General features: G+C 42.5%; 1 protein-coding gene across 3 annotated transcripts in view; it reads right to left on the minus strand.

The window, feature by feature from the left end:
- Positions 1-545: 545 nt before the first annotated feature.
- Positions 546-19591, minus strand: part of MAD1L1 (mitotic arrest deficient 1 like 1) — a 188765-nt gene continuing 169719 nt past the window's right edge. Inside the window, exons 17-18 of one of the 3 annotated variants that reach the window (XM_081337803.1) lie at positions 1147-1337; positions 546-915 (exon numbers count right to left, since the gene is read on the minus strand). In XM_081337803.1, the coding sequence (XP_081193929.1) occupies positions 892-915; positions 1147-1337 (215 nt within the window). In that variant the 3' untranslated portion in view covers positions 546-891. Of the gene's footprint in view, positions 1338-19591 lie in introns of all 3 variants that reach the window. The other 2 variants (XM_081337802.1, XM_081337804.1) reach the window with 2 other exon arrangements.

The following is a 19591-nucleotide window of genomic DNA, read 5'->3' on the forward strand; positions in this document are numbered from 1 at the left end:
GAGAGGCATAGCAAAGAGTCAGATTCACACGGCTCATGTGTGCCAGAAGAAGCTCAAAATAGCCCCGCACGTCTTTCAACATGGATAACACCTGACCTCTGTCTACAAGAACCCTGTGGATTTTTCCTCTGGGCTTCTCCAAGGTTGAATTAACTGAGATCCCATATCCTGGTTCAAAAGAACAACACCCTTCATTGTGTTTCAAGAACACTGTCGGTTTCCAGCACTAAAAACTGGAGATGTAGCATCCATGTATGTTCTACCTCCCCATCTATCAATGTCACTTTGTTGGATGCAGCAGTTTGTGACTTCCTAGTGACAACATGAGTAAGGTTCTGAAAATCTGGCTGTTTCCCTGGGTATTTGGGCCAGATTAAGCACACTCTGGCTTGGATGTGGGGTTTGCAATTGTGAGGAGCTGTTCAACTTAAAATGTCACGGGTTATTCTTTGTTGCCTTTCTGGGTATAAATGTGGTTGGATTCGGCCCTCTGGAATTTGTGGATTGCATCTGAACTAACACAAGTTCTGCTTTCTGTGATTCTGATCCAGCTTAAAGATTGCACAATCTTGATTACTTCCCTTTGGTTAGAAGATCCCACGGACTTTCTGATAAAAACCAGATAGTTGGGGGAGATGGTGTCTGCTTTCTGTGATTTAATCTTTGATTAAATCTTGTCATGGATTATTGGAATGATAAACGGGACAGGCAAATGGTTTTTAATCAGTGTAGGACATGTTTTGGAAAGCAAAACAACGAAGGTCCAGTGTCTGTGGGTGTTTTGGTTTGGGAATCAGGCTGCGCTACTCCAGCGTTTCTAAATCTTGTCAACTTGAAGATTTGTGAACTTCATGCTGGTGGAGAATTCTGGGAGTTGAAATCCATTCATCTTCAAGTTGACACACTGGAGAAAGACTGTTCCATTCAACCAAAAAGAAAAAGGGAGAAAGGTCAAGTAGCCCAAAGAGTTTACTTGAAGAACATCTCATCATTAAGCCCCCTAAGGAGACACATGCCTAAGGTGTTTGTTGGTATCAGCTGAGTAAGTCCACCAAGAACATACTGTTGACGTTTACGCTTGTCCATCTTCTCAGATACGTTATGCCTATATGGGTAGGGGAACAGGAAATAAAATAAATAACTTGCCTTGAAGATCAAGCAGTCTTCTTTGCGCTCAGCATAGACAGAGGTGAGACGGTATTGGTTCTCAATCGTAATATCAATAAGGTAGCCGGTCAGTTTATAACACACTTTGCGAAATTCTTGAATCTTTGTTCCAAAGATCTCCCTTAAGCGCTGGTTTTTCAACTCCGCACTTTCCAGCTGCTTCTTTAATTCTGGAACAAAGCAGAAAGAGATTACAGTTTGTTTGTTTTCACAGTTTCCACAGAGTCTGTACGTCAGGGGTCTTCAAACCTGGCCCTTTTATGATTATTCTATTCTATTCTATTCTATTCTATTCTATTCTATTCTATTCTATTCTATTCTATTCTATTCTATTATTCTATTCTATTCTATTCTATTCTATTCTATTCTATTCTATTCTATTCTATTCTATTCTATTCTATTCTATTCTATTCCATTCTATTCCCATTTATTCTATTCTATTCTATTCTATTTATAATTCTATTCTATTCTATTCTATTCTATTCTATTCTATTCTATTCTATTCTATTCTATTCTATTCTATTCCCATTTATTCTATTCTATTCTATTCTATTCTATTCTATTCTATTCTATTCTATTCTATTCCCATTTATTCTATTCTATTCTATTCTATTCTATTCTATTCTATTCTATTCTATTCTATTCTATTCTATTCTATTCTATTCCATTCTATTCCCATTTATTCTATTCTATTCTATTCTATTCTATTCTATTCTATTCTATTCTATTCTATTCTATTCTATTCTATTCTATTCTATTCTATTCTATTCTATTCTATTCTATTCTATTCTATTCTATTCTATTCTATTCTATTTTCTATTCCGTGTTCTATTTTGCATTTTGCAAGAGAGGGTTCGATTCGATTCTATTTTCTATTCTGTGTTCTATTTTGCATTTTGCAAGGGGGGTGGGAATCTCTCCAAGCTATACAAAACAGCAAACTCTGTATCCGCGTGCCATTCCTCTCTCTCTGGCAGATTTTTGGCCAAGAAAAGGCAGCAGAGTTGGCTGCCACTCAAGACAGTATTTTATCGTTAGGAAAGTTTGCTGCCAGTCGAGTGAATCCTTCAGGGGGATCCACAACAATTACCATGAATCCTTCACCCAAGGTGCTCTCTGAGTAATTAAGCCACAATTTATCCCCCCATTAATTACCGAGAAGAGCTTTAGTTAAACACAAGTCAGAGATGTCACCTAAGTCAGCTTGTTTTATCAACACAGCAGCCCAGAAGGCTTTGGTTCCCATAATAAACGGAGACACTTGCTCTCCAGAGGCTGTGAAGTCTCTCTCCCGTCCCCTGAGTGGCCACATGACCGTCCGGCCACCGGGCTGTGGGAGAGGAGGACGGAGGTGGCTCCAGCTGAACATCCGCAGTCATTCAAGGGGTGCCCTCCACTTTCCAACTGAGTTTTTGTATGTCATGCTTGTGAAAGATGCAGCTGCTGCTTAGCACAATGACTACAATTCCATCTATGTGACACGGCACTCGGCAATTTCAAGAGACCGGATGAAAAACAGAAGCTCCTCCTAAACAGAGAAAAGATCTACAATCCCTTGTCTGCACTTTTTGGTGCTAGGCGGTATTTAATCACTGACAAAAGCTGCCTGGGTATTAGCACATTCCAGACACCCAACCGAGCATTTGTTTTCGGAAGACAATGCAAGTTCTCTGGTCCAAATTCTCAAAGCTGGAAGCATCAGGCCTTGGCTTGACTCAGCTGGTGGGAGAAGAAGGGGGGGGGAGGGATTCAGTAGCACGTCCTTAAGAATTAAGCCGCCCTCCCATTTTTCCCCCCAGCATTGTTTAGACATTTCGATGGACTTTTAATCACCAGCTTCTTCCTAGTCTTGGAGATAAATTAGCAGGAGCCATTAATGTCATCTGCTTCCCATCACCCTTCCTTCTTTTCCTGACATAGATAACCAGGCTGAACAGGGGAAATGCTGGTTTGAGGGGACCAGCCGCCTTTCACAGAACCCTCGTCTGAAGATCAATGTGAATTCTGATGGCATGTTGGAAGTCCTTGAAAAGTTGACGTTCCTCAAGCACGGAGTCTAGGGTTGAGGTGAACCTCTCTCTGCAAAGTAGTTCTTCTTATGATTGAAGTTGGGTTTATTTATTTATTTTTTATTTTAATCATTGCATTACATTGGGTTTGAGTTTAACCCTGGCCCATAATTGCAACTGATGTAACAACAGCAGCAGCAATAATGAGAGAGATCTTGCTTAGGGATCTGGCAGTTGAGAATGCAAAATCCCAACACTGGTCAGTACTGGGATCATTCTCTGTTATTTCTTGCTACAAATTTTGTTCAAAGACAGGGAAACTGAACATCCACGACTTCTGGAGGCAAGCCGTTCCACTGGTTGATTGTTCTCACTGTTAGGAAGTTTCTTCTTAGTTCTAGGTTGCTTCTCTCCTTGATATTTCTTGTCCTGCCTTCAGGAGCTTTGAAGAAGAGGTTGATCCCTTCTTCTCTGTGACAACCCCTCAAATATTGAAAGATTGTCACCTTCCTTTTGTTAGACTAGACATACCCAGTTCCCGCAATCATTTATTGTATGGTCTAGCCCAGGGGTAGGCAACCTCGGCTCTTTTATGACTCATGGACTTCAACTCTCAGAATTGCTGAGTCAGCTATGCTGAGGGGAAAGGGAGAGGTTTCCAAGCTGAGCCATGCTGACTCAGGAATTCTGGGAGTTGAAGTCCATGAGTCATAAAAGAGCCGAGGTTGCCTACCCCTGGGCTAGCCATACGACAGAACCGAGTCATCTGGTTCTTCCTCTGTGAAGATGGCAAGATCTTGCCCAGCTTCTTTTCATCCTGTCATGACGGCTTGTTACTCCATGATTCTGTCGTCTCCTTTGCCTTCTCCCTTCACACAAAGCAACCCACCTGTTTTAGGAAAGAATCTCTGGGACAGACTTGGCTGCTCTGCTTTTCGACAGATGCTCTCGGGAGAAATAAAAAACCCAGAGGTTGTTTTTCTGCACCAGACAGAATACCTAGAAGGCCTAACCTCGCTTTCTGGAACGGCAAAGGCAGCCTTTCAACTGTTTCCGGGAGTGGCTGATTACTTGTCTTTGTCAGCATTGAAGGAAATTTGAAAAGCAAGATGATGTTAGCAAAAGGGCTGCCATCGCCCCTCACCAGCAAAGTCTTGCCAGCTATTATTCCAATTCAGGAAACCTCCTCTAAGCGGTCAGTCTATTGAGCTTCAAGGATGCTGGGGGAGCCACGATGGAGGGGGGCATTGTGACCTGAAGCTTTTGTGGGTCTCTTACTGCTCACGCAGGGATGCGACAGTCCTCTGGCCAGCTCATTGCTTAACCAAATGCAGTTAACGAAAAGCAAAGTCCTCATTTAAGGAGGATGGGTTTTACGTTTCAGGAACAATTTGGGCACCTTTTTAAAAATCTAACCAGCTTTGGAATGAAATCGGAGAGCTCCCGAAACATGGTTAAAACCAATCCAGTCCATGCTGTGCTTTCTGTATCCAAATTTTAGCTACAGAAGAAGTAGAGGAACAGGGTAAGGGAGGCATGTCAAAGAGGGTAGTGGGGGTAGTAGGGTAGAGGAGGAGGAAAAAGGTGTCAAAAAGAGTATCGGAGTAGCAGTCTGGGTTGGGGTCAATCACAGTCACCATCTTGACTTTTTGACTCCCCGCTCCCATCTATCATGGAGGGAATATGAGATGATTGTGCCTCTTCTGATCCTTCACTCAGATCTTCCAAGAAGATCCATCACATTTGGTCAAGAGCTATCAACGCGTCATCAAAAGTTCAAGTCCAGTGTTTATTAATATGGGCTTGTGGTTGATCCGTTCGCTAGGAAAGCTGATCAGCCATCAAAAGGGCAGAGATCTGAATTACAAGGATGTAATTCTATCCTCCTTGCTCTGAGCTGAAAAAAGGAACTTCCACGGGTCAAAATGAGGACCAGAGAATGGCTGGAATCATTCAGGATGGATGAAGTTTGAGGCTTTCGGGACTGGGCCACCGCAGGCTCAACCATATCTTCTGATCAGCTTCAGGAGATTGTGCAGTGAAGTTATGAGTCAGTGCTTTGGGAGTCAGGATGGGAATAAACTCTTTGTTCCTAATTTTGGACAGAAGGGCCGTCAAGAAAGAGTAAGAAATGCTTCCTAGCAGCTGGACACATAGACCTGGCCTTTGATTCTCTGAGGGTCTCTAGAAGAAGAGAATGAACCACAAGCATAAAGATAGCATAGGAACTGGACTGGTATTCCAGCCAAGACGCCAGATTTTTTCTTCTCCCTGTTGGGTAGTTGATGTGTTTCTAAAAGTCCCTCTTCAGAGTTCTGTTCTCCTCCAAAACTAGATTTCACAAAAAAAAGTGTGGGATCCTAGTGCCAGGATCTCATCTTGGATCTGATTGGAAAGGCCTTGAGGCAAAACGGACTTAGCGTGAAGGGAAAGAGATGTTCTTATTTTTGGGGACATCAAAGTCTCCATCCTGTTTTAACTTCCCCTTCCGAAATACCCATCCTTCAAAAACTGTTCACTCCTAGCATCCACCCCCACATACTTACATGAACCAGAGTGAATAATTCACGCTATTTTGGAAAAAAACAACAACAAACAAACACGGGGCAAAGCTTTTTCTGTCTTCTAATGAAAATGTCACTGCGTTCCAAACAGAATTTTAACTAGCAAAAACCCTACAGTGAATCAAGTTTCCATCTCAATCCGTAATCAGGCTGCTGATCTCCAGAAAATCGGAAACTAGGCCAAATAATGATCTAGTCAGGAGGTTACCACAGGACAACCTGTCTCCAGATATTCTAGTCCAGATGCCAAGCTTCTTAAACTGCCCTGAAGTTTCATACCTCAAAACAACAACAAGAAAAAAGCTTCAGAGGAATTGGATCAGAATCCTAGCCCATGGTAATCTTCTATTTTAAACACCAACCCTGACTTTAACATACAGTCGTATGCAAAGTTAGACACCTCTGGTCAAATTGCAGATTTCAATGAATCTCCAAGTAAATAGAAGCTGACATCCCTGCTATAGTTAAACATGACATCTTTCTGCAAATCTGAATGCGTACTATTTATATGCAGCTGTTTACAGATTCCAAATAATAAACCACTGAAATATGTCAGGTGCAGAAATTCGAACACTTTTCTAGGATCAGTGCTTTGTAAGGCTCCGTCTGGCAGAAGAATCCGTTTCCACTTATTTCAGAGTCTTTTGAGTCATTCTTTGGAATATTTTTTTCCCCTCTTCTTTCCTTGCAGGAGTTTTCTTGTTCAAAAAAAAAAAAACAAACCCTTAAAAGAACACTGGATCTTTCAGCAAGAGAAAAATCTAAAAGTTATCTCCGTGTATAACTTGAAGGACTGACAAGATAGGAAAAGAAAAGTTTTGGAAACAGACTTCAAAGTCCCACGCCCCCCCCAACTATTATTAAAAATCTGAGAGTAGATTTCAAACCTACAGCACAGGCCAGCATACCTTCAAATTTTTTCTCAGCTAAAAGATTTCTGCAAGGCAGATGGGGGAAAAATGAAAAAACAAGGAAGACTCTTAGCAGGCTACAGGAACTATTTAAAAGCCTCCGTCAAAGGAGGTGTGGAAAGCTCTGATTGCGAGAGTCCAAATTTCATTGTTGTTTTTTTTTCTTATTTTGGGTCTCGAAACAACTACACATAAGTAACTACAGTGGTTCCTTGGTACTCATTGTTAACTGCTTCCAGGAGGTATGATGAGGATCAAAAACGATGAGTACCAAACAAACGATGAGTACCGGGACAACATTTTCATGTCAAAATGCGTTGAGTACTAAATTTGATGAGTTTTAAAGCAGTTGAGTACAAAGGTACCACTGTATACATTCAAGTGTGTAAAAATAATTTCTTCTGTGCAGAAGTTATGTCCCCTTCTATTCACATAACATTATTATAACAGAGCTAAGGTCCAGTTAGTCCAATGTAATATTGGATTCCAAAACTTTTGACAAAATGAGCCAACTCTGTGTGCCTCAAGGTTGATTCTTAGTGACCACCTAAAATAGATCTTCTCCAACCTGGCCCTTTAGTCTTCCAATGTTACATCCATTGCCACCGTAATTGAGTCTATGCTCCTTGAGGTTACCTGTCCTCTTCTCTTTCCTTCCACCTGTATGAGTGTCAAAACTTTCTCTAGAGAGCTAGTCCTTCACACCCATGAAAAGAGTTACCAAGCTGCTACTGTCATATTCCTATAGCTACATTATCATTACAAGCTACTACAATGAAAGCTTTTAGGGTTTGGCCCAGTTTCTCCACCTATCTCTACCTGGTTTGGTCTTTCTACCCCATTCCAGCATACTGCGCTTGTAACATTACACCTGTCTATTCTATTCTTCTTGGAAACTGGCATTATGTTCTGCTCACTTAAGTCGTTGGCAGCTCCTCCAAGACTCAACAGATTTTTGCAATCCTGTGTGAAGGACATAAAACAAAATGGGATGATATTAAATAAGGCAAGGACATCTAGGAGAGGCACAGAAAGAGCTTTCAGATCTCCACATGTTTATGATCTCCACTCTGTAGAGAGATAAAATCTGCTTGTTTCATTTGCCAGGGCTCTTTCAGAAGACTGGCAGAATGAGCTGAAAAGAGAGTTTATGTCGTAGGATATTTTAAGAGCTCCCTGAGAAACAGCCTGGGGAAAAAAAGGGCTCCATTAGGTGACACTGCAACTGTGAGATTAACTTTACCAAAAGCAAAGCAGAGAACAATCTGAAATTATCTCAACTGTTGGCATCTTTAAAGCCCCAAGGCAGTTTCCATGATATGTTTCCATCATAGATATTTTCTCAGGCATTTAATATCCACTGCGATTCCCCCCACCCAAAAAAAACCCTCCTTCAATAATAGGCGTCTTTAGTCTTAGAACAAATATTCCACTCTCATTTACCTAAAATCCTTTTTCTTCTCAATTCATTGAAAAGCTAAAAGAATCAAAATATCTCCGTTTTGTAAATAGTGATGTGCACCGGTACCCTTAACAATGAGAGATGCTATTATTGCTCAATGCTTTAATTTCTGTGACAGTGAGATGCAGCCTATCTCTACGGCTGGCACCAGAGTAAAAATAACTTGAATATCAAAATTATTTTTCCTTGCTTCTTCCTCCCCCAACCCCCCAAGACATTTACTTCAGGGTGTCTGCCATCTTGCATGACAAGGATTTCTTGAAAGGCACCAAAGCCTAAAACACTCCTTGAAAACTTTCAGTTGGTGTTATCAAAATACTCCCTTTGCAAAAAGGGTTTTCTTTCATTAAAAGGTAAAGGTAAAGGTTCCCCCGCACATGCGTGCTAGTCGTTTCCGACTCTAGGGGCCGGTGCTCATCTCCGTTTCAAAGCCAAAGAGCTAGCGCTTGTCCGAGGACATCTCCGTGGTCATGTAGCCGGCATGACTAGACGCCAAAGGCGCACGGAACGCTGTTACCTTCCCACTGTAGTGGTCCCTATTTTTCTACTTGCATTTTTACGTGCTTTCGAACTTCTAGGTTGGCAGAAGCTGGGACGAGTAACAGGCGCTCACTCTGCTACGCGGCACTCGGGATTCGACCCGCCAAACTGCCGACCTTCTGATCAACAAGCTCAGTGTCCTAACCCACTGAGCCACCGCGTCCCTTTACCTTTCTTTCACTGGGTGTTCACAAAACTTTTGAAGTCAAAATAGGTATCTGCCCACATCTGGAACTCTATTTTTTCTTGGTCAAGACGATCAGCCGTTCCAGACAGACCAAAAAAGGACACACATTCAGATTCTACTTTCTTGGAAGGTACATTAATAGAATCTTGCAAGTCTAAAAGACAAATGTCCCACTGTTTCTTTTTCAGGCTGATAAGTTAGGAGTTCTTTTCTGAGTCTCTTTCTCTTCCCATTATACAGCTCTGGGCTCTTTTATCAAATCGTTTCTTTAGACAGCATCTCTTCCTTCATGTTAAATTTTAAATCTTACCGACAAAGAATTAAAGGGAGATTAGAATTAAAGGAAGACTTCTTTGTCAGTAAAATTTAACATTTAACACAGAAATAGTTAGTTGCAGAAGCGATAGCCTCCAAAGACTCCTGGATTGGGGCTGAAAGGCGAAAGCGGCAGCGGCATGCTCCATCCCATAACTAGGTAGACCAGGTTGCCCTGATCGATAGACCGGTCTCACCGGAAAACACTCTTCTTCCATCTTTCCCACGTACCATTACAAGAGACGTAAATTAAAGGCGCCAAGAGTTGGTGGAATCTACTAATTGAAACCATGGATGCTACGTTTCTTCGACGCAAGCTTCCATTTCCCATCTCTCACCGTAAGCAGGATGGACCCAACCCACCACCATCGTTTCTCTCCTCTCCCCTGTCACCACCAGCTTTCTTGAAAGGTCAGCCTGGCCTTCTATATTTGCATGATGGCTGAGACCAACAGAGCGGCTTCCATGGTGAACAGCGAGGTGTCACCACTGCAGATGTGCAGAGGAAAACAAACACTGCTGTCCTGCGTCAGCACAACAGAGGAGCTCTGTGGAAGGCAATGTTCCTTGATCTTGGGGTCAACTCTCCTGAGTAACCCTCAGAGAGGCCAGCTGGCATTCTCTGATCCTGGTTTTAACTCCTTTGCTTCCTCGTCATCGTTTCCAAGTTAAGTACACATGTAATTGTCAACCATTCACGTCTGCCTCAAAAGTCCGTTTCTTCCTTTGGCCCTTCAGTTGGAACTGAAGAGTTTGCTTTCCATACTCAACGGCTCCTTTGGGTGTACTTTTGGAGAGCCCTCTGACCTCCTCACTGAAGTCCCAGATCTGGGGGTATCTGCTCCCTCTTTATTGGAACATTTGTCATGTTCCACTTCTCTTCCTGCAGCCCGCTTTATGAAAACCATTTTTTAAAGGCAATACTGCTTAGGCAGAACAAAGCCGACAGCGAGGAGGCAGAACTACGAAGCCAAGCAATAAGAATTGGGGGGGGGGGACTTTAGAAAGGACCAGCGTGAAGGACACGTCACCCTGCCTTATCTTTTGTGACGGACAAGGTGGGAAAGAGTTATCTTCTTGTAGCTCAGGTTTCATCCATCTCTCTCTCTCACACGTCAGTCCTTTCAAAGAGTTGTGTTGGTGCAGTGGTTAGAATGCAGTACTGCAGGCTAATTCTGCCGACTGCCATCAGTTTGATTCTTACCAGCTCAAGGTTGACTCAGCCTTCCGAGGACCCGGATCGTGGAGTGCAACACGCAAAAATCTTGCCATCTTGTTTTGCAGCCTAAGAAGCTGGAGGGGTTCCCCTCTGAGTTTCTTTCTCCACCCGTTAAGCAGCTCTGGGCCATGCCCTCTCTTATCTGACCCTTGCAGTAGGCAGCATCTCTTCCCTGTCTCCCACGGCCATTCTCACATTCCACAACAGCCTGGGAACGATCCTGTCACCCCTCTACCCAACCGAGACGCTGCCGCTGGGCAACCTCACTTTGGCGTCTGGAAAAATGCGGGTTGCAGAGCACCAAAGCACCACCGCTGCCAGCCACCCCCTCTCACGAGTAAGCTCGTTTGCAGCCGCTAAATTATTCATCGCATGCACGCTTTAAAAAAAAAAAACAACCTCCCCCCCAAAAAAAAACTATTTCACTTTTAAATTTTTAAATATTTAATAATTGGGCATTAATTATTAATGGGATTTTATTAGAAAACGTTGGCAAAGTTGAGCGGGAAAAGATCTAATTGTGAAGTTTATCATTGGAAATGGACTTGCTGGTCTCGGGTGCTTCGGAGTTTATTAAGAGGAGGAGAAAAGCAGGTAAATCTCTTCGTGCCCAGAGATATTCTGAAGAAGGTCCTGGCCAGACCAGTTTCAGTGCCCTAATAAGAATTGTGCCCTTCAAGGATGAGAACCAAGCCTTGTCTTGTCTTCATAGGGCAATGACGGTTATCAAGTTGGAATAAAGATGTCGCTGGCAGCCAACGGACAGTTTTCAACTTGTGTCTTGGACAATGTTTCAACCTGATGTCTATACATCTTCAAGTGGCCAAGATTCACAGCTTCTGGAGGCAGATTGTTCCACTGGTTAATTGTTCTCACTGTTGGGAAATTCCTCCTTAGTTCCAGGTTGCTTCTCTCCTTGGTTAGTTTCCACCCGTTGCATCTTGTCCTGCCCTCGGGCGCTTTGGAGAACAGCTTGACTCCCTCTTCTTTGGGGCAGCCCCTGAGAGATTGGAACGCTGCTATCATGTCACCCCTTGTCCTTCTCTTCATTAAACTAGACATACCCAATTGAGAAACAATGTCTGGGAATTCTGGGAGTTAAAATCCACACTTCTCCAACTTCACAAGGTTAAGAAACACAGAATTTGTAGGCAGGGATCCATATCGAATTAGTTTTGTATCTTAAATTTCTGCACAGAAGCTTACATTGTAATAAATTTATGAGGATTTTTTTTTTCTCTCTTTTTGATAACGGTTAAACGAATGAAAAACAAAACCCACTCTGCTTATAGATGTTTGGAATCCAAATTATCCCACTGACCAGGATCCTAAGCATCTGAAGCTACGGATTATGTTAATAAAGGTTAACTGGACTACACCGTGATTTTCAAAGAGACGGGTTTGCAAGCATATTGTGACCTAAGTCCATGTGTGAGCCTCACCCTAATCTCACTGTTGTTATTTAAGGAATTTAAATAAGTGGAATAAGTTATTTTGGAGCTTAACACGCCAACAGATTAAGCCAAAGTAGGTGGATTTTGAGCTGATGTATTACACAAAACAAGCCGTAAGGTCCACAAATTGTGAGCAGAATATGGTTGGTTTATAATCTCCTCCCAAACGCACACACTCTACATTGTTTTGTTTGTTAGCAAAAGCCTTGGGCATAGTAAGTGAAATGCATTTAATAATGTGCATTTAATGCAATGGTACATTTTATTGCCACCGGTGTGTTTTCAGAGGCTTCTGGGGCTTTCCTATGTTATCGTCACAGACATATTGTGTGTGTGTGTGTGTGGGGGGGGGAAACCAAAAACCAAAATGGAAGAGAGGAAATTCAGGGAACTGTTTTATGCAGACACATTTTATCCCTGGTATACACCCTGGTTTCTTGGCTATCAATAGGAAAAGCAATTGCTAGGAGACAGAGCTAGAAATTCAGGTAAACTCTCAAAGACGTGGCTTCAGAAATGTAAGCCAAATAGCCATTCATCTCCGACAATTTCTTTTTAAAAGAAACATTCCGCTCATATAAAAAAAAAAGAAGAAGCCAACAATGGGAGAATGGTAAATTGAGAGTTTTCAGCGGTGACTCACTGTTGATATACAGTGAAAATGCCTCTTAAATTAACTCTGAAACACGTGCGAGGTACCAAGACAAGCTGTTTAGAAATTGCATTCGGTAACTTGAAGACCTTGGGAGGTGTGGGGAAAAGTCTTCCTTTAGAAAACTGAAGAGCACCAGACCACTCAAAAACAAGCTAGTTGACTCTAATGGGATTCCTGTTAAATGTGGAATGTAGCACTCACTAAACCAGGGGTCTTCAAACTTGGTCCTTTTATGACTTGTGGACTTCAACTCCCAGAATTCCTCAGCCAGGCATGCTGCCTGAGGAATTCTGGGAGCTGAAGTCCACAAGTCATAAAAGGGCCAAGTTTGAAGACCCCTGCACTAAACAAATGAGGTCTATCTGTATGGGGTTTGTCAGCCCACAAGAATTAACCCCAGCATTTCTCAAGGTGTGAGTTAAAAGAGAAAAGGGGTGAAGAAAATGACTTCTAAAGAAACTTGACTACCTCTTTCTAAAATCTCCCATTCTCCTCAAAGCTGTCTGGAGGCCACAGACTTAACGTTGGAAACTCTGTCCATGTATTTGCTGAGAAAACGTGGAGAGAAAAGTAGGTCATTTCCACCAGCATTGCCCCCAAAGTCTTCTTCCCACCATGAGAGTTTGGTCCAAGGCTGATGAGCTAGAAGCTCTAAAGATCAGTCAAGCAAAGTAGAGGTGGAAAGGAAATTGAAGGTCTTCTAGTCTAACCACCTACTCAAGCAGGAGATCCTATATCATTCCAGACAAGTGGCTATCCAGCCTCTTCTTAAAAACCTCCAGCGATGAAGCACCCACAACTTCTGGAGGCCAGCTGTTCCACTGGTTAATTGTCCTCACTGTTGGGAACTTTCTCCTTAGTTCTAGGTTGCTTCTCTCCTTGATTAATTTCCACCCATTGTTTCTTGTCTTGCCTTCTGCTGCTTTGGAAAATAAGTTGACCCCCTCTTTGATGAACTTGTGCCCAATAACTACATCAGATCCATCCAGTTTCACAGCTCCAAACACAGAAAGATCCACCTCTTCTACTTGGTGGAGAACCTGTGAAGACAAACGCTTGGACAAGGCAAGAAGCTCCACTGGTGCGGAAGAAATGGCGTGCTCTGCACAAAAGATGACATGCCAGACCCAAAATTATATGCAAATGAGAAGATTCACTCCTTAAATCTAACAGCGGAGGCAAGGCTGGTTTTCAAGAGACGCATTAGATAATTTCTGTGCCGACTTTCAAGCAAGAGACATTTCTATGCTATTAACTTCTCTTTCCAGCGAACTGTTTGTCACCTTTCATAAACACAATCTGAAAAAGTACAATTATCTACCAAGGAGATTACCATTTGGTGACACCCCAGGATCCAGGCTGGGGAGGAAAGAGAGGTAGTACTGATGAGGCTTCCTTGCCACCCCCCACAACTCATGCGGGGGGGGGAATAGACAAATTAAGCCAGCAGCCAACCACCACCTACAGATAACTATAGAAAAATGAAATCCTTGAATCAACATTCTTGTGGGCAGATCGTGGGATGAGAAGATGAATTGCGTTTCAGGCTGGGAATTTCAAGAAGTATCTTTTAATAGCTACCATGTGGAGTCTGGTTTAATTTACGACTCTGGTAGCAAGCTTTGGCTTTTTTAATTGATAGATCAATCAAGTAAGGCACTGGATGATCTAGCGGTTGGACACACGGAGCCGTGACACACTTAGAAGCAACCTTGTTTTACTGGGGAAGCTGTTTTCAGTTGAGTTTGTACTTAGAAACGGAGGAAAATAAGCTAAACCTCAAATAAAGTTATATTTCTGTCTAGTATATGCTTTCTTTCTTGTCTGGCAAATTGTGGTCCATCTCTTACCATGGATATTATTCAGCCAATAACTGTATTTTGGATAACAGGAATATTAATTTATGCTGAATGAATTGCCACAAAGGATTAATCCTATCTATCTATCTATCTATCTATCTATCTATCTATCTATCTATCTATCTATCTATCTATCTATCTATCTATCTATCTATCATCTCCATCCATCCATCCATCCATCCATCCATCCATCCATCCATCCATCCATCTATCTATCCATCCATCCATCCATCCATCCATCCATCCATCCATCCATCCATCCATCCATCTATCTATCTATCTATCTATCTATCTATCTATCTATCTATCTATCTATCTATCTATCTATCTATCTATCATTTATTACCCAAGGCTGATCTTGCCCTAAAAGTAGATGTTGGGGTACCAATGCTCAAGGAAGGTTGGAAGATCCCAAACCTCCTCCCCAAAGGCTTTTGATGCAGAGGAAGGAAAGAAAATTGTAGGAAATGAGTAGGCTGAGCTGGAAGGCGGAGTTAAATGTGTCTGATGTATCAACCATCCCAAAGCTGGGTTCAAAGTTCCAAGAACTCTGTATAAATTAAATTAAGACCATTTTTGCACTGTTGGTATTAGAACCCAGATCTCCAAACCAATTCATTCAGCAGCTTTGTGGAGATGTTGGCAACGTGGATGAAGGGGAGGAACAAAGAACTTTCTTCAACTCTTCCATCTGAATTTCTCCTGCTGTGTCACGGAAGAATTAAACTTCCTATCCGAGGAGGATGGAGCGTGGCTCATCTGATGCATAGCGAACATCAAAGAAAGAAAAGCGAAGCATATTCTACTGTAAAACTTTTAATGAGAAAAGAAAAGACCTAAACTGACTACATTCTCTCGTCAGGCAGAATACAAAGCAAAAAGTAAAGAGAAACTAAAGTGAGAAACTTTTTCTAGACATGCGCACAAAACGGTCTGAAACCATAACATAGCTGGACATGTGAGATTCACTATGGTTACATGATAAGATAATAACACAGGTGCAGAGAGCAGGGGAACATGTACAGACAGAAATGAGCGAAGCTGGCAAAACTAAAAAACACGCAGTGACATGCTGCTCGTGAGGTCAGATGTTACAAGGGAAAGTACCCAGGGAACCCTTTTACCGGTCTACCATAGAGAGCGTCCTCTCATATGGTATTGTGGTTTGGTATGCTGGTCTGACAGCCGCGGATAGGAAAGTATTACAGAGGTGGTGAGCACAGCACAAGACATGGTGGGCTGTTCCCTGACACCACTGGATGACATCGCCAGGGCTCGTTGCCTTGGAAGAGTGAGGAAGATTCTCAGGGATGACTCACGCCCTGGACGGTATCTCTTTACTCTCCTACCATCCGGTAGGAGATATAGGAGTATAGCCAGCCGTACCAACAGGCTGAAAAATAGCTTTTATCCGTGGGCTGTTAGGCTTTTAAATGGGACATAATCTTATGCAGAATTGACTTGGGAGGCCGGTGTGTGGTGTAGTTGGTCCACATAGTGTGGTGGGATGGAGGGTTTGTTGTCACTGTGTGTTGAGGGGAGAGAGCACAGGGGGAGGCTCAGCTAATCTCAATGTACACATGTTGTACTTTGACAATAAAGGTTTATTATTATTTATTATTATTAATTTCCCCTTGCAAACACAAACAAGCGCCCGAATTCTGCTTTTGCCTCCTCCTTTATATCTCCTGTTCCTCCTGTGCCATGAATCATTATTAATGATATTTGTCAGTCTTCTCAGGAGCGCTTTCGTGGTTGAACTGAAGCAGAACAATGGCTTACATCAAGCAATGAACAAATCGCCTGGTGGGCACAATGAGACCGTGTCAAATACCACAAATGCCATGGGGCAAAGGAGGAGTCCCCTCAGGCCCACGCACTGGAATTGACTCGCCATGTGTGGTCAAGATGGAAGATGACAATTGCCTAAGAAACTGGAGTAGGGAGAAGGAAGGCAATCTAGTTATGCTTTTCACAGGTCAAAGACATGGTCCTTGCTTTACCCCATGCCACGAGGGGGGAAATGTAGTCTTCTTTTAAGCACAGAAAGATCAAGGAACAAACTTCGAGAGGAGACTGGGCTGGCATTTATTGTACTGAACCAACAGCTCTGAAAAACTGATTCTCTTCAAACACATCTTTCAGTAAAACCAACATTAACAGGTTTGTTAACTGCCCAGAATGGCTTGCTCTGTTCTTTGAACAACAAAGAGACAGGCAAGACTGTGAAGAGAGCTGCAATTCTTCAGAGAGCTTAAAGATGGATGACTGAGAAGAAGCAGAAAGCTCCAAGTGCTTAAACCTCCTATCCATGGTTTGAATAAAGTTGATAGCCTTGGTCATCATGGATTGAAAGACCACAAAACGAAGACCACAGAACTGAAAACTGAAGTCCATAAAGTGAAGACCGTGTCTGATGAACATTTGGAAAAAAAGGGACACTTTCAATAGAATGAGTTGCCTCCAGAAGAATATCTATCCCCCATGTATCTTCCAACCCAACAGAAATTAAGGTTGGAAATGGAAGACAACAAGATATCGCATTTTAAGAAGCAGCTAGTTGCAATGTGAAGTCTACGAAACAATATTTCAACTCTTTTTTAGAATTTTAAAACCATCTCCATGCAGTTTTCTAGATATTTCACAGCAAGAGAAGATTAAAAAAAACACGTTGTATGTCTTCTCTCAGCTGTGACGCCATTAAAAAACTTGATTAATTGAAAGAATACGGACTGTGAGATCCTCTGACAGCCTTGGCTAAATCGTGAATTGCTAAATAGGACTAATTGATTGATTACATGCCACCAAGTCCTTGTGACTGTTAGCAACCACACAGATAGCTTCTCTCCACAACGATCAACCCCTAACTTGTTGTTCAGCTCTTCCAACAATCCCTACCACAACTGTCTCTATCCATCTTGCTGCTGTTCTTCCTTCTCTCTTGAAGTAGGAACACACTTTGTAATTATCTAGAGGTTTATTACACACATCCACACATAACATCCCCTTGGGATAAAGGATGGAAAATCCTGGGAGTCATGTCACATTTAGCAAGTGAACGATATATTTGTGTAAGGCTGTAGGGGGCTAAACCATTTTACATGCTGTATGTATTATTAATTTTTGACAGTGGGCTTAGAAAAACCTAATTCCCCCGAATACTTTCAGTAGAGGAGAAGTTTTTTTCTCCAGAGCTCATCTTTTATTGACTGAGTCATTTTGGAGTCAATCTGTCTACTTTCGGCAAGACAAGAGTTTTAAACCTTCATTTTTCTTTCCCCCCTTTTTTTGGGGGGAATCGTGGCAAGATGATTAAAACAGGCTAATGTATGCAGCAAGGGCTCCCATTTGAAATGTAATGAATTCTTCATTTGGTCCCAGGTGGAGGGACAGAAATGGTGACAACAGCTGGGCCTTCCTCCATCCTTCCAAGGAAAGGGGGGGGACTTTCTAGATAAGACCGAAGAGAGAGGGAAAAGCAGGTGGTTGTTGTTAATCTGTCTGATTGGGGAGTTATGGATGAGATCCCCTCTATAATTAACCCACAGTAGAGAGACAGAGGGTGGAGATTACAGTGACGTTTTACTGGGGTATGATAATATTGTACTAATAGAACATTGGAAATATTTTATTTATTTTTATTTATTTTAATTCCATTTATATCTCGCCCTTCTCCGAAGACTCAGGGCGGCTTACAAGCTTAGCAGTAGCCTTCATTCTATGTATATGCCTGCTTATTAGGGCTTTCACACACACACCCCAAGCGGCATTATTACAAAGTCAGCTTAATTGCCCCCAACAATCTGGGTCCTCATTTTACCTACCTCGGAAGGATGGAAGGCTGAGTCAACCTTGAGCCTGGTGGGACTCGAACCTGCATTAATTGCAGGCAGCTGGTGTTACTTAAGGAGGCATTAATGTTTGATTACAGGAGGAGGATGGGAACTACTGTTAGGGGTTTATTCTAAGGAGTCTCAGAATTTGGAGAGGCCGTAAAGTTCTAATCCAATCCGCATTAATGCAGGAAATCCTTTGCCTCTTTAACCCCAAATCACTCCATCGTAATTGTGTTCACCCAGATAGGACAAATTAACCGAGAACTTGCTCCTCTGTGAGTGGATCCTCACTATCCACACAACCGCACGAAGGCTGCACATCTCTTTCCCGATCCACCTCCACAATCCTGCGGGTTCTTTAGCCACATCTCTCTTCAGAAGCGCTCTAGTTCCTTTTAAAAATAACGCTCTAAAAAGATGGTCTTACAGTAGGCTTGTGAGCTTAAATGGACTTCAGAAGATGGTAGAGGACAGGAAGGCCTGGAGGAACGTTGTCCATAGGGTCGCAATGGGGTGGACACGACTTCGCAGCTAACAACAACAACAACAACAACAGTAGGCTTGAGAGGGGACCAAACCCGACACCAAGGAAAGGCTTTGTAAGCATTATAGAAAGGTGACAATTTCCACCCGAATCAGTCAATCAGAATAGAGTTGGAAGTGACTTTGGAGCCCAAGCAGGAGACCCTATCTCATTCCAGGCAAATAATTGTCCAATCTCTTCTTAAAGGCCTCCAATGATGGAGCTCCCAAGATTTCTGAAGGCAAAGCTGTTCCACTGGTTAATTGTTCTCACTGTTTGGAAGTTTCTCCTTAATTCCAGGTTGCTTCTCTCCTTGATTAATTTCCACCCATTGCTTCTTGTTGCCTTCTGGTGCTTTGGAAAGCGCATTCCCCACCCCCCGTCCTCTTCGCACACCAAATCTCGAAGGTAAGTCATTGCCAAAAATTATTATTTCAGCAGCAGCAGCTTGCAAGTCTACTGCTCTCTTTCCCTCCCCAGAAAAAAAGTTTATTTAAGGAGAACTGCAAGAATCTTCTTCTTACCCCCCCTTTTTTTGGGGGGGGAGTTAGGAACTAATGCTTGAAAACAACTACAGAGAATTCCACTTAATCATAACACTGTAAACAAGGAAGTGAGAGCAGTATTTAAAAATATCTGAGCATGTTTCAAAATCCCCACTGATTTAAATTAAGCAGCTGTGTAATCACTGGTCCTGCAATTTTAATGAAAATTCCAAAAGGAAATGCAGATTTGATTATCCTTATTATCAAGGAAAGATAAGATCTGAGCCGAGCAAGAGACAAGTCGGGAGACAGCCTGCGACGCGCCTCCCCACCCGGTCGCTCTGTTGCCTGCGGTTCATCCGTCAATCCCAGGGGGGATAAAAGGGATCAGATCCAACTTCTCCA

The sequence above is a fragment of the Vipera berus genome, assembly GCF_964194415.1.
Source record: "Vipera berus genome assembly, chromosome: 13".
Classification (NCBI taxonomy): domain Eukaryota; kingdom Metazoa; phylum Chordata; class Lepidosauria; order Squamata; family Viperidae; genus Vipera; species Vipera berus.